A 15,209-nucleotide genomic window follows, 5' to 3' on the forward strand; every position below is an offset into this window, starting at 1 on the left:
GGCAAATATCTTTCTTTGTTCAATGGCAGCCAAATGAATTGCAACCCGGCCATAATACTCTTCCTCTGCCTTGTCCCTGCTTCGTCCAATGTTAGAGGACTGAAAGCCTCACTCTGTCCTCTCCTGTGCACCTTTGATAAATCTGCTACCAAACCATGTGATGTTGAGGAGTATTGATTTGCAATCAGAGCCATGAGACTGACCAGCTGTACAGGGAGGAGAAGGGGGGAGGGAAGAGCTTCAGTCTCAGTTGATTAGATATTTATCTGTACTTTTACTCCATGCTCAGTCTGAATACCATGACAATGTAAAAAAGGTCTTATATGTGAGTATAGATGTTTTCTGGCATTATGTTCAAATCATGTTATGTCCAAACCACAGAGACACCAACCAAATGACCAAATCTAGAGTCCTCCCGTCGGTTTTCTTCTTCCTCACTTTCCTCATATCTTTGCTGATGCTGTGGTTCAAAGTGAAACAGAGGAGCTGATCGCTGCTAACAGATCACTGCTATTCACCACAACAGCAGTGATCTGGGCGCTGCAGCCATTTGGCGTCACACCCAGAATGCCTTGCGACGTAAACATCGGCTGCCCCCCCCGATTTGTGAAAACAGTCCGGGATCACTTTAAAAGACACAGTCCTGTGTGGAAATGCTTTTTTGATATGCTATAAATAAAAAAAAACAAAAATTCCACTCACCATAATATAAGGGCAGGCTGGTACTTTCCAAGCTATCTCAGAATCTTGGCAAATAAAACCAAATTTTTGTGAACAGATATCATTAGGTTACATGAGAAATGTCTCTCCGTAATTTGGGTGAACCAACCCTTTAACAACTCGAGCAGTTAGAGACGCAACGCTTCAGTTACATAATCCAAAACATCCATTATATGATGAGTCATGTCTCCTGAGCCAGATGTTATTTCCGAAGTCTCTCCTCTTTCATCCTCCTGCCAAATAGCTCTGATGCCCCCCCCCCCCCCCCCCCCCACACACACACGCAGGCAGTTGTAAACACATTTCTGAGAAATGTCAGAAATGATCCATCTTTTCACCTCTGGTTACTGCAGACAGCGTTGCAGTGGGGGGGGGGGGTCTCTCTCTCGGGGGTCATGTTTTAAAAAGTGATTTCAAACTTGAAAGCGCGAACAAAAAAGAGTCCGAGTGTGAAACGACTCTCTTGCTGTGACGGTCTCTTTTCATGTACACATTGTGAGAGCCTGATGTAAGCTCTGTGGTTCTCAGTATAGACCAGACATGTTTGCCCATCTGTAGACTTGAGTCCGCTTTGTGTGCTATTCAAAACAAAACAAAGTTTTGTCGCTCGAATGTCATTTTTCACTCCTCCCTTCCTTTGCATCCTGAAAACATCCTCCTTCACGCACTTCTCATGATTAGCCTGCAACCGTCTGGCGGTCTGGCGGATCCTCCAGGGAGACGCTCACAACAACGGTACTTATACAGCGTCAGACATGGGGGAGGCAGGGGAGCTCGGAATGAAGATGAATAACGGTCTCCACTCAAACTATGACTCACAGGGAAATTGTCAGACAGCTTTTGCAGTCTTTTTTCAAGTTTGTTGAGTAGGAACTCATATTGTTCACTGATAGGCCAGAGGACAGGAATGTGCTGTATATGGGCTTGGGCTTGGACCCAAAGGGAAACTTTAATGTTCCTTATTTTCACAGCAGTGCAGGAAATAATTCCTCTGTGACCCAGAACCTGAGGCTTGAAGACTCACTTCTCCTCTCTCGCTCACTCTTTCCATTGTCCAATATACCTTGAGACAGGGTGCCTATTCATCAGCGACTTGCCCCATCAGGATGCTTTCTTTATGGTCTTTTACAGGCAATATAAACTCCCACAGAGGTTTTTTTTTTTTTTTTTTTTACCTCCCCGAAAGACTTGCAGGATAATCTAAAACATACTGTTTGGTTTAAAGAGATCTTTTTAAATTGTTTTAGCTTTTTCAATGATTAGTTTGTCTGAACCATATTAGAATCATCAAGACTTTTATCCACATCCGGCAATTGTTATTTATATCGCTTTTTTATTTTTTTTGTCTGTGTTTAGTCAATCGTAGCCCCCAAGCTGAAAATGTACTGACAGTGTCGACAGCTGCTGTATGTTCTACTGAGGAGTAAATACAGTGAAAAGCTGACTGAAGTGTTTGGATCAGTGTGGAACTGCACAAAAAGCACAAAGAAAGACTCATCCAGCAGATAAAGTGTTGTTATGTACAGAGATTTCACAGTCTCTCACTCTCTTTCTCTCTCTCTCCCCACACATACATGGTTTAGCATGAGTTACAGTGCATGCATAAGTGGAAAATATCCTTAATTCCTCTCTTCGGCAAAGGTTAGTGGTGAAGGGGAAGTCGGGGAGGGGAGGGGAGGCCCCTTAAGATGTCTGACATGTTTCTGCAGGACCGCAGGCCACTTGCTGGCACATAGCACAGTCTTGTGGTGGGCTGTTTGTCTGTGTGAAGCTGGCATAGCCTCCCGTTCCCTTGCATCTGTTCCCCATTAGCAGAGCCGAGCGTATAAAGCAGGGAGCTGACAGAGGTTGGGAACACATTGGACTTTCTGGCCGGATCATGGGTTTTACTGTCTGGCTGTGCGTCCTCTGCATGCAGGCGAGCCTGCTGTCACACGCCATCCACACCTCAGGAGCGACACAGGGCGAGCTGCGCGTCAGCGGACAGACCGCGGACGGCCAGGTAAGAGACACGCGTCTAATGGATGTGGTAGTTCGGGTTGGACGGCCTACCTAAGGCGTTCATTAGGTATCGGTCATCAGCTGTGACTCTACGGGGTTAAATGCAGCATGTTGGCGTCTGTTTAAATGCTGTTTTCAGTATCAAACGACATGATAACCATTCCTCTTCTCAAGTGAATGTGTACAGAATATGATTTATCAGCAATTTCTCGAGGACACGCGACAGCACCTTTACGTAACACAAGCCGGGAGTGTGAAAATCTAATTTACATTCACTTTAAGAATTGTTTTTCCATATATTTACAAAAAAGATTTACCTTTACGTCAGCATCTTCTACAAAAACCACATCCCAGTTGATTTAAAAGCTTAAGAATCTGCCTCGAACTCATCTGGTTCTGTTAGCCAACGTCTCTTCAACGTGACTTATGTTCTATTAAGGGAAATCATTCAGGATTATAAAACAGTTTACTGGAAGAAGATAATAATAATAATAATAATAATAATAATAATTAATAACCCCTTAGAGTTTGTACTTTCAGTTTAGGTTGTCAGAATAGATGCTCCGGTGGACTGTGGTCAGTGTTTACACAGTAACTCTGCTGGAATGCTAAGTTCATGCCAACTGCTTTGAAAGGGGCGGCTGTAATGATTATAGTGGTCAAGTGTGTTTAAGGATGGCAGGAGCCATATACTTTAGCCTTTACCCTGACCTGTTGAAATGCTTGGGTATTTTTTTTTACCTCAAACAATGTCTCATTGCAACGATTTTTAAAGCCATAATGTCACCATACCAAAAATACACCCCTCCTAGGAATAAAATCATTCAGATCCCTTTTTTTTTGGCTATTCATGTGGCTGCCAGCTGTTATTCTTTAAACTTGTGGTTCGCATTCTTCAGTGGACAGTCCTCGTGTTCTGTCCAAAATAATCATCCTCAGCTGGACAATGGATTCAACATCTGCATGAGGATTTCACCCACACATAAAAGGGTTTCCATTGGGAATTCTGAGGAACGTTGCACCACATGTATGCCTCCTCTGCTGCAGTTCTTTGTACTATGATTACAGCATGTGTGGTTCTGAGTTTTAAATACAGAGGAGACTAACAAATACCCCATGCAGCTTTTTTTTCGGAGGCTGCATTTGGTTTAGTTTACTTTGTTTTGCCTTTTCCCATCAAGGTCACTTGTGTGTATAATGAACTTTGTGAGAATCGGCAGCACAAAGCAGCGGAACGCCAGATGAATTGTACCAGATTTTAATGGAGGCTCTTTTTTTCTTTTTTCTTTTAAACATACACACATTTGCATATTTGCAAAAACAGCCTGAAGATCCAGGCAGCCAAGGAATTGCTGCTAATTTGATGAGTTGGATAGTGGAAAAAAACGATTGGATTTGTCAAGTAATGACATCATTAGTTAAATTTAATCAGACAGGACTGGTTTGTCTGAGCTAGTGGGATATTTTCCTATCTAACCAGTGTGACAGACTCCTTTACTGAATGGACACACATTCAGAAGTCGCTGACAAAGCACAGGCCAGCACTGTGCAGGAATTGTGCTGCAGCTTAAGAATGTATTAATTGTAAGACTTGATATGTAATTCATTTAAATAAATATAAATAATGTACCTTACTGAAAAATACCTTTTAACTCATTTTGGCTTCTCCTTCTTTTCACTTCCAGCATGACGAACAGAAACAACAGAACATGCCACCTGGAAAAGAAGCAGCGGTATGTGCCACCACTTACATAAGCATCCTACTCCAGGTTATCGGCTCGGTCTGAATCCTTTAGCTACTTTGAGAGACGACTCAGAATGTGAGCAGAAGTTATGACTCTTGAAAGAAGAGGCAGAAACAGACAACAAAGGGAAATTAATAATGGTATGATTGTTCGATTGCAGTCTGTCAGCGAAAGCCCCTCTTACTCACTACAAAGCACGTGCCTGGATGCAAAGACAACACTCATCCTTCATCTCCTAACTGTCCAGCTGCTGCACAACAGCTGACTTTTAAATAATCCTCAGATCATCTCACAATGAAAGCCCAATCATCGTCATGCATGTCATGTAACAGCAAACAGCAATCTTCAGCAGCATCGCAAGAGATTGTGATGCAAATATGTTGTGGCTGATGGAGAGAGAGGTTAATATGCAATACTGGAAATAGTTTTGTTTTTAATTATTATTATCACTTTGCAACTTAAATTAGAGCGAAAAAGCAGCAAAATAATTTTCATTAAAAGTCTTGAGGGACAAGAGTTACTTCGTTTACTGTCTAGATCAATGAGAAATAAAGGAAAAGCTGGCTTTCTACTGGTATCATCACAGTAATGTTCGTAAATACGCAGCTGAATGAAAACAGGCAGAGCAGAGCACAAGGCATGATGATTCCGTTTACCACGCGGAGACGTGCAGGAGTTGTTCAACGCTGTGGTTGTGGACGAGGTTGTGACTGTCTCACCCTTGTAGATTTCTTTCAGACGTAAGAGGCAGCTGGACCAGAGGGGCCACACCCACTTGAGCCACTCCAGCCTGCCTGGTTCCATTTCTGTCAAGGGCTTCCCTAATACTTTCATCCCGGTAAATCACACATTGGTTTGTCACAGAGAAGTGAGCAAAAGCATAAAGTGGAGGGAGGTGGGGAATTATTATTAATAATAAGCCATGTGTCTTTGGTTTCTCAGTCTGACAGGTCCAGGCGACACTTGGTTCATTCTGCAAATAAGAAAAAGAGCAAACGCAAATCCCGTGTTGGTTCGTTCTCCCTCCTCAGCAATGACAAGAAAGCCAACCTGTTACAGGTGAGTCTACAGTGATAGCAGAGGGGTAAAGTGGATGTGCAGGATGGCAATGGAAAATATTTGATGTCCTCATGGGTATGTAATTCACCCTCCAGGTCATCAGAGCGAAGAGACAGGTGAAGACGGAGCCAGCCAAGAGAAACAGCTTAGATCGTACGGGGTCTCTGTCCGTCCTGGTGAGTCATCATTTAGGCTGTAAACACGAATAAATGAATCACGCACACAAATATTTACACGTGTGTTCTGTGTTCCCAGGGAGATCCACAGAATAACGGAGAGAACGACAGACCCAAAAGAAACGTATGGAAGAGGAGTGCAGCAAAAGAATAAAATAATATTATTTTTCATCTTGGCCTAAACAGGAGTGCACACAGAACAAATGTGTCCACATTTGACCAAAACGTTTGTTTAATTGTTGCGTTGTTTCATCTTTGAGCTAGCTGGCTTTAATCAGACATTTTGTACTTCTTTTACATGCTATTTTAATTCACTAATATATTCCTGCATGTTGTAAAATCATGTCACAACATATCCAGTAATATTCCATTTTGTTGCATTCTATTTAATCGCAGATTCCTAATGAAGATTGTGGGTATATTTTTGCATAATATCTATTGTGTTCAGATTTCAATAAAGATTTAGCGGAGACATATGATCTGAAAGTCTTTAAACATTAAGCAGTTCATGGAGCTGTTGCCATAAAATCGGACCACTGAGCTCCATTAAGAAATCATCAGTTTTTGTAGCAGCTCGGCCTCGCCCTTTCCCAGAATAACACAATTTTACCACATAAGGGTCTGTGAAACTGCCTACAATTGATTGATAGTATAAAGTGGAACGGGAGTTTTACGGTTATTATACATGATTGGCAAAAATGGCAGCAGAATGAACCAACATGAACCTCCGTTCCAAGAAACGCTCTAATCCATTTACGTTACAGCAGCTCAGAGCAAATAGCCTGCATGCAGCTTGTGTGAGGGAAAAAGAACTAATGAAATATAGTCCAGACCATCTGTTTCAAGAGTCAGACTTTGTCTTTTAAATACCTGCAGTCATTTTTAATTCATTTGACCATGAATGGAAACAGAGTGTGGTCTGAACCAGAGTGTTTCTGCAGGACACTGACGTAAATGTGTGCTCGTAAGGCGATGACTGTGGGCTGCTCTGCATTTGGGCCGCTTCCTGTTTGCGGCATACAAAATCCAACACCTGTGTCACAACCGAGGAAAAACACGGCTGAACATAAGCTGGATTTGATAAAATCACGCCAATGAAAAATGTACTTGCCCTCCCAAATGTGATGCCGCCAGAAAATCAGAGGAGACAATCTGATGATAAAAACGAGCCGGTACAAAAATGTGAGGCAACTGAAGTGGGATGACTCATCTCATGCTCGTTTACTGATCAAAGCTCGTGATGCTGGCAGCACTCACAGGATCATTATTATAGTTTTATAGGCACAAACAGAGAGAAGGGGGGGGAGAGAAGCGCAATAAAATATTATTTTTAAACTTGCCATTTTCCCTGAAGCACATCATTGATGCTGGATTTGTTTTAGTAGTTCAGTCACAGGAGAACACAGGCAGGTCATCAGATAGCCTGGATTAGCTGGTTGGGAACCGTGTTGGTGTTTTCTTGGTGATGAACCACCGCAGGACGTCATTGTGCTTTCTCAGGAACAGCAATGCTCTCGTAAGCCCTCTTGTCGTATGAATTCTTATTTAGGGGCAACACAAGAGAGACACAGCCTCAGCTCATCCGCTGCCATCCTCTCACACACTGGTGCGGAAGCTGCCAGCAGGGTGTCTGTGACTGAATGTCGCCTTGGGCTAATTCATCCTGGGAAACTTGATGACCTGATGGTGCTAGGAGTGTTTTGTCAGTCTGTGTGTGTGTGTGTGTGTGTGTCTCTTAAAAAGCTATATAATGACCACAAACGTGTTCCAAATAGAAGCCAAACACGTAATGTCACGTCCTCCGCTGAAGTAAATGTTAAATTAAAAGACAATCCGAACATGCGTCACTGTGTGTGGTGAACGCAGAGGGAATCGTCAGTCTTATTTTGATCACTGAGGTTGCGCAGTGACGTGCGGCGTCGCTGCGCTCTGGTTTGGGTTCGGTTATCTCACCGAGAACAAAGCGGACGATAATCACTTGGAACAGAATCGTTTCGAAGCCTCCCACACGACGGCGGTAGGAAACTGTGCAAGTAGAGTGATATGTCACAATTTCCCATACGTTCGTAAGTAATTAGTGGCTCATGGTCAACATCCTTTTGAAGCAGTGGAAACCACGGAGTGTTAGTTTCTGTTGACTGGCGCGTCTCATCCAACAAACAACGTGCAAACACGTGGGACACAAACAAGCTAGCTTCAGCAGCAAGCAGCAGGTTTGTGATAAAGGTGGATGGGATCGAGTAATATTTTTCAGAACCATACAGCCTTGATTAAAACGGCCCTTTTCTGTGGCCTTACTTGGGAATTCACCAATTTAAGGCTGAAATCGTGGATAATAAGACGCAGCTGGGTAGATCAATCAAGAAATCACTCTGATCGTGCAAGTGATCAGATTAATCATTACTGCGGCCCTAACGAGGAAAAGGCAGGCCGACAGAGAGAGAGAGAGAGAGAGAGAGACATCTATATGTGATATGTGCAAGTCCCCGGCAACAGCGCTGTGGTGTCAGCACAATATATCTGTCTGACCTTTCAGCACATACGGCAGCAGGTTATTTATTGGCCATTGCAGAACTCCGTCAGCTTCCGTATTGTCACAAAGCTCTCTCTCTGCACATCCAGAGGCAGCTGCCTTTAGCAATCCCACTTTGTCACTAGAAAATGTGACACTGCCGATGTATAATTTAGAAAAAATGCTTTTGCTACTGGCAAATATTGATGCGACAACAATTTAATATGTAGCAAGTATGGCTGACTGGATCTGCTCCCGAACTGCTCAAGAAGAAGGTACTTTATTTTGTCTCATCTGATTATACTCATATACACAGTGTAGTTAAAGTACTTTCATTATCTATCCCCACCCTGAGGAGCAGTGGACAGCATCTGCTAAGGTAAATCAGAGCTCAGGAAAACGTCAACATTAAGACTGCAGGGGCTGGAAATCAAAGTAGCAAACTTGTTGTGAAAGATTCACAAGCAAAAGTCATTTTAAAAGACCGAAACAGCAAAAACTTACTTCTGACTGACGGGACAGATTACATCTCGCAAGGTAGCGCTGATAGAAATCCCCTACGCCTTCGAGCTCCTTTGTCTCAAAGTTCTGATGCCAGAGGCATAGTGAAATTTTATTTGAAGGCAAATATCTGTGAAAAAGAAGGAAGCCTGGAAAAAAGCGGAGGCCCAGGAGTTTTGAATTGAATTTTTAGCTCAGAAATTCATTTCTGAAAAGTGCCGATTGAGTGGCGCTTTACAGCTCCTGGGAGGTCAATAGGATTTGTGGTTGCACGCAAAGTAGAAAGACCCAGGCCCCTTTTGATCAAAGAGCTCTCTCAATATCTCTAAACCTCATACGCTGAATAAGTTTTACAATCGTCATTTTTAATTACAAATGTAAATGTTCATTAGAGTGTTGAGTGGAAAAATTCCTTTTCGAGCTGAGCTTCCTCTTCAAAATGTATCATATATGTCTGTGATATGGAGATGTAAAATTTTAAATGTGAGGGTTAGTGTTCTGTGACTGATTGCTTTATATGGGGGGGCATTTTCGAAAAGTGCTCCAGTGAGGAAAGAAGTCTTGCTGAACCCACAATTCTTTGGTTTATTCCATCTGAAAAGAGAAATCTGATTTGCTTATTTCAGGAGCTGAAGGAAAGTGAGACGGGGGGGAATAAGGCAAGCGATGACTGCAGAGAAAATGAAGAAAAACCAGGTGTGATGGGGAGCCTGTGCGGGGACTTGTACGGATCTAGCGACTTTGGCAGAGGAAAAAGAATTCCGGAAGAGATGCAAGCCTCGCCTATATATGAAGACAACTCCTGTCTCAGCAGGCAGCCATCCATTGCATTGGTGGAGCACCATGGGGAGCAACACAAAACCGCAGCTGTCAGAAATACCTGTGTGTACCAGGAACATCTGCGCACTCTGAGCACGTTGTTGCCGGCGGGTAGTATAGTCAGTATAATACAGGGTGTCACAGTGGCACAGTGGGAAACCCTGTTGCTTCACAGCAAGACAGTTCTGTGTTTGATTCCTTTCTGTGCAGAGTTTCCGTGCTCTCCTCGTGTCTGTGTGGGTTCTCGCCCCCCCTCCAACAAAAAAAAAGAAATGCAGCTTTGGTGAATTGGCCACATGAAATTATCCGTAGGTCTGAGTGTGAGAATGTGTGTTTGTTTATCTTTCTTGTAGCCCTGCGATGAGCTGGCGGCGCCTTATCCTGGGTGTGCCCCACCTCTCGTCCATAGCGGCTGGGATAGGCTCCAGCAGACCCGTGACCTGCAAAAAGCGGCTGCACTTTAGCCCATGTAGATAAACTCCTGTTTGTGAAATTAGTTTGGACACGTTTGTTGCCTGTACAGTTGGTGCCCTTTTATTTCTTACCATTGTTTTTGTTGTCAAAAGGAAAAGGAGTTATCTTATGAGTAGAACTCACCGTTTTATTTCTGGGTGCAGAAGATTCATCTTCCCTGCTGCTATAATTATTTCTCTCTGTCCCAATTTAGAGCTACTCTGTTACTTACTAGAGATTTCCCTCTTGTGGTTACTATGGCACAATGCAACATGTCTGAAATTATGGAAGGGGGAAATGAAAATGAAGGACCAAAACTGCCACAATTAAAAAATAATATAAATGGAAATAATAAAAAAATATATATATATATACATAAATAAATATTTCATACATTCAGATAATTTGTAGGTGATACAGATATTCAAAGTTTTTGAAACATTTTTCCCATGAAGCTCTTGGACAGTGTGACGTCATAAGAATGCGCCTCCAATTTGCAGCTACGTTAAAACTTGCCTGTGGTAAAAACGTTTTAAAAAAAGAGCTGTCATTTTAGTGGGTCGATTTAAATGTAGTACAGCGTCGTAATTACTCAAACTGTTTAAAGTATTGATTATTATAGTGCTTCTCCGTTGTTAGCTTGTGAGCTTTGAGCTGGGGAACCTTCGCTGTTGTTAGCTGGCCATAAAAACACACCTGACGGCTGACTTCATGCAAACACAGTCGCAGTAACCATGGCTTATTCCCAAATATTGAAAGCTGTGCACCGGAATCTGCAGCAGAAAGTCACACAGTACTCCGTGCAGAAACGCTTCCTCATTCATACACACAGGACAACGCCAGCTGTATCAAGAGGAACCTTCCACAGAAGAGAGAACGCAATTCCTGAGCTGAGCTGTTTCTTTCAAGCAGAGAGACGGAGGGGCATTTCCCTGGATTCCAGGGCCAGGAACAAAAACAGCACCGAAGAGAGAGACAGATCTCTTTCTAGGCATCAGGGTGGGAGCCCAAAGCCAACGGCTGCACAGAAAGGCAAGCAGGCATTGAAGTGTTTTGGTGTATTTGTTGTGTGTTAGACTTGAATAATTTTTCACATATGTAAAGATCTCTAGCAACAGATGAGCCGCCGAATTCTAAGTTTAATTTTGAATAATGTTCCTGGGGCACATTTAATACAATAAGATATTTTTGTATCTGATTTGGACCACTGTTATATGCGGTACTAAATCAGACGCCATTGTAAACCGATCAGGATTAATGTGACTTTTCTCCAGCTCAGCAAACTCAAATTATTTGCTTTATATGTGGTGGATAAAGTCAAAAAGTGTACCCAGTCTTCACAAATCGATGACAGACAACAAATTAAATAGTTGGAACCCTGATTTTGCCTGTTTGTCCTCTACATTAAGACATGCCCACACTTCTGTACTTGTGTTATCGCAGTAAACGATGCAAGAACTTAATGTCTGCATTTCTTGGCGGAGGTTATGTACCGGTAAATGCCGGCGTTTGCTTGTCTTTCCGTCGGTCTCTTAGCAAGATAACTCAAAAAGGTCTGGACGGATCTTTTGCAGCAAACGTTGGGAATGTTACCAGGAACAGAGGACAACATTTTGGTGATGATCCAGATCACCATGTGGATGTTTAAATGTAATTATGAGGGGAATGAGCTGTTCGGCGGAGGTCTGCACTCGGAATGCTTTTCTAGTTCATTTTGATTCTGAACTGGTGTAATCACTTTCTCTGTGGGTTATCAGCATGCAATTTGTAAAAGATAGGGCGATTATTAGTTCTTTCAACCACAATGTTAACTTAACCTTTCAGTTGCCTGTTAAAAAGTCCCACTTTTAATATCTTCCAGTGAAAGACGCCGGGAGAGACTTCACTTACTTCCTAGTGGTTCTCATTGGGCTCGGAGTAACGGGTAACTACAACCGCCAGCATTTGGTCACAATCGGGCAAATTTCTACGGAAGCATCAGATGTGGTAAGCAGTGTGTGTGTATGTGATTGTTTTTCAGGGGGACTTCTCTATGTGGTGTTCCAGGAGCTGTTCTCTTCTTCGAGACCAAACAAAATGTATAAAAAATCGTTCAACAAAGTCAAACTGCACTCGGAGGTGAGAATGAGGTCGCTTCGGACAAATGGTTCATGGAAAGGTGTTTCAGAATCGGAATGCTTTAATAATCCCATCGGGAAATTATATCAGCAACAAAGAAACAGAATAAACTTTGACTGTAAAAGTTACATCATGCAATTGAGCGTTATCTTCTGCTTAAATGTGATGAAACTGTTTGTTTTATATTGAAAATATAGGTAATTGGTGCATTCGGGGAGCCTATCAAGTGCTATGGTGAGACCACCCGTCGTGGAAGGAGGCAGCACGTCAGGTGGGAACTCGATCAAACTTGACAAGTTCGGCTGTAGATTGTTGTTTAAGAGAAGGATGAGACATTGCTGTTCAGTTATGGCTCGGTATTCTTTCATAAATATGAATATATTTATGGATGACAGATGGAGGCGAAAGGACATGTTCTCATTCAATGATTTTTCCTCTTTATTTTCTACATTGTAGAATAATACAGAAGACATCCCGTTATTTAGGCGCGTTATTTTTTATAATGGATTCAACGGTCGTAAGTCGCCGAATACCTGTATATAGATTGGTTTCGCTGCATCATGTTAGTCCAGAGGCATGCATGACACTGATTTCATTGTGTTTTTGTGTTTTCGGTTGCACCCCAGTCACACGGAGTACGTGAAGGACGGACTGAAGCACATGCGCCTGAAGTTTTACATTGAAGGCTCTGAGCCAGGGCTCAAAGGAACTGTCCACACAGACTCAAGAGAGGTTCCTGCTTTCCTCTGTTAAAATGTAGCTTATGAAAGAGAGAACAAATCAGCACTGCTGATATTTACGGTTAGGTGCTCACTATCTAAGTATTTTACACGTGAAGTGTATCACAAAGTGTGATCACAGGGACTAAATGTAAATAACGATAATTGGGCATCTGTTTATTATTTTTTTTTACATATTTCTGCTAATTGTTTCCCCAACTAAAGTAGTGTTTTACTTTGTTGTTACAGAATCCTGAAACTGGGAAGTATGACTTTCAGTTCATATTTGTGGAAATAGACACCTACCCAAGACGGACCATCATTGTGGAAGACAATCGATAAGAAAAATAATTAACCCAGGAGTGTCAATATCCTAATAATGTAGTGTTTGTATTATTGGCTGGATTGCTGCCAATGTACTGTCAGTGAAGTCTTTAATTTTTGATTAAAAGGTGCTATATAAAACAAGTTAAATCTTTGCTCCCGCAAAACAATGCTTTGGAATGACTTGCGCTCAAAGATGATTTATAATAGGAATAAAAATGTTGTTTGAACAGAAACAGACTTTTTTGATTGGTGATTTTAACCATTGAGACTACTAGATGAAGCTATGATCCATCATGTTAGTAGAATGAATCATGCATGAATAAAAAACAAATTAATATATTATTATTAGAAAATATTAACTCTACAGACTAAGTTTTTTTTGTGCTAGCAAAGGGTTATTTTAATTGCAAACACGGTAAAACAAGATCTCAAAGTGCATTAGTGTCGGGATTTTACAATCTGCATCCGAGACAGATGCTGCCCGTATATCACATGTAATATCTGGAGATGTAAAATCAGATGAGCAGGTGATGACTGAGATGACCTCTGCAGCCTGACCTTCAGTGGGACTGAGTATTGGAATGGTGATTGGCATCAAGACCTGCAGAAGAGGTGGAGAGACGGATGCAGCTCAGAAGGAAGAGAGGGAGGGAGGGACACATATGAGAGTAGACTAGTCATACTTAAAATAACTGGATAATAGACTAATGTAGAAAAATGAGCAAAGAAAAATCTACAATGCATTGAGATCACGGTGTCAAATTCGTAGCATGCAGTCCTCAAAATTCCGCTTAGTTTTGAACGCAGCATAAGTATAGTTGCGGTCGCGTTTTTGCACCAGATGGGCGAGGCGACTTGAGATGCGTTTTCGCATTTCAATGCTTTTATTCTTGCGTCGTAACTAGTTAGTTATATAGTGCGTAACACCAAGTTAGCATATCTACAAGACGGTTGGTCTTAGGTTTTTGTTTTATTAATGGTGGCGGTAAATAGCGTGTTGTACGGGCTGCTTTTGGGGCCCATTTTACGTTAGCATAGCTACACTAGCCTTAGCTTCGTTTGGTACATGGAGTGAAATTTACTTGAAGGTAACGTTAATGACACACCTTTTGAGCTAACCTCAAGTTGTCGTCAAAAGGTAAGTTGAAAATTCCTTTCATGTGTTTGCATGTAGGCGAATTAGTTAGCTTAAGTCAGAGGAGTAGCCGCGTGCTAGGCTTAGCATCTGTTTTAACTTATGTAAAGTGCTTGGATATTTAGCCAACCCGACCTTAAGTGGATGCCTTAAGTTTAAGGGTTTATTAGAGAGAGCTGCTGTTAACCGCGACCTTGTTGTACGATATCAGTCAAAGCAACGCAATTTAAAGGGAAAGTTCACTAAATTTGAATTCATATCGTCCCTATTTTCAGGACGGGTTGTGGTTTTGGCTGCGGATTGCTTCCAGCTACACGAGTGATTGATCTGTTACTAAAATGGAGCTTTACTGGTACATGTAAGTACAACTGATGTTACTTATGTTTACATCAACCTCTTTGAAAGAATCCCGTTCCAAGCCCCCCCCCTCTCTTCTCTTTGTTTCACAGAGTTGTTATTGTCTTCATCATTATAAAGATATTCTTCTACGTATGCTGGTACCGATCACGGCAAAGGCAGCTAGCGGCGTACCTCAGCAACCCACGCAATGCCCAGATCGTCATTGTCGGAGGAAGAGCCTATCTTCATCAGATGTGTGAGCGACAAAGTGTAAGTGCAGACCCACACTTGGAGCAGAAAAATAAGCATGACCTGTAATTCAGACCTTATTTAGCTCAAAGGTTGTAATAAAGCCTTTATTACTATGTTGTAATTATCGCATAGGTGTAAATGTGGGTCACTGTCGTTGCCCATCGGGTGGAGAGGCTTTGGCAAATGTCTGTGTGACCTGCAACGGGGAGATCTAATCCGGAATGTCTCCAAATCGGATCGGCCAAGGTTACGGATTCAATATCCCACGAGCGCCAGCCGCGATCAGTTGCCATAGCGACTGATCTTCGCTCATTAACATGAGAAACCCCTCAG

The 15,209-nt window shown here is 42.2% G+C and overlaps 2 protein-coding genes across 2 annotated transcripts; both read left to right on the forward strand.

Moving 5' to 3' along the window:
- Positions 1–2,612: 2,612 nt before the first annotated feature.
- Positions 2,613–6,158, forward strand: si:dkey-12l12.1 (uncharacterized). The gene is made up of 6 exons (XM_068748176.1): positions 2,613–2,722; positions 4,407–4,454; positions 5,194–5,304; positions 5,409–5,525; positions 5,621–5,701; positions 5,781–6,158. Exons 1-6 carry the CDS (start codon positions 2,633–2,635, stop codon positions 5,853–5,855), a joined length of 522 nt encoding a protein of 173 aa, XP_068604277.1. The 5' UTR covers positions 2,613–2,632; the 3' UTR covers positions 5,856–6,158.
- A 4,392-nt stretch (positions 6,159–10,550) lies between these two features.
- Positions 10,551–13,376, forward strand: timm21 (translocase of inner mitochondrial membrane 21). The gene is made up of 6 exons (XM_068748107.1): positions 10,551–11,018; positions 11,848–11,910; positions 12,007–12,104; positions 12,302–12,375; positions 12,731–12,836; positions 13,073–13,376. The coding sequence occupies exons 1-6, from the start codon at positions 10,721–10,723 to the stop codon at positions 13,163–13,165; spliced, it is 732 nt and encodes a 243-aa protein (XP_068604208.1). The 5' UTR covers positions 10,551–10,720; the 3' UTR covers positions 13,166–13,376.
- Positions 13,377–15,209: the final 1,833 nt, after the last annotated feature.

Source organism: Brachionichthys hirsutus, chromosome 14, assembly GCF_040956055.1.
Source record: "Brachionichthys hirsutus isolate HB-005 chromosome 14, CSIRO-AGI_Bhir_v1, whole genome shotgun sequence".
Classification (NCBI taxonomy): domain Eukaryota; kingdom Metazoa; phylum Chordata; class Actinopteri; order Lophiiformes; family Brachionichthyidae; genus Brachionichthys; species Brachionichthys hirsutus.

Bases quoted from the DNA above. Each gene is read 5' to 3' on its own strand.
- si:dkey-12l12.1 (XM_068748176.1), top strand. From the start codon at position 2,633: ATGCAGGCGAGCCTGCTGTCACACGCCATCCACACCTCAGGAGCGACA. The intron at 5,526-5,620 runs GTGAGTCTACAG...TTCACCCTCCAG, and splicing joins AGAAAGCCAACCTGTTACAG to GTCATCAGAGCGAAGAGACA. The intron at 5,702-5,780 runs GTGAGTCATCAT...CTGTGTTCCCAG, and splicing joins CGGGGTCTCTGTCCGTCCTG to GGAGATCCACAGAATAACGG.
- timm21 (XM_068748107.1), top strand. From the start codon at position 10,721: ATGGCTTATTCCCAAATATTGAAAGCTGTGCACCGGAATCTGCAGCAG. The intron at 12,376-12,730 runs GTGGGAACTCGA...GTTGCACCCCAG, and splicing joins GGAAGGAGGCAGCACGTCAG to TCACACGGAGTACGTGAAGG. The intron at 12,837-13,072 runs GTTCCTGCTTTC...TTGTTGTTACAG, and splicing joins TCCACACAGACTCAAGAGAG to AATCCTGAAACTGGGAAGTA.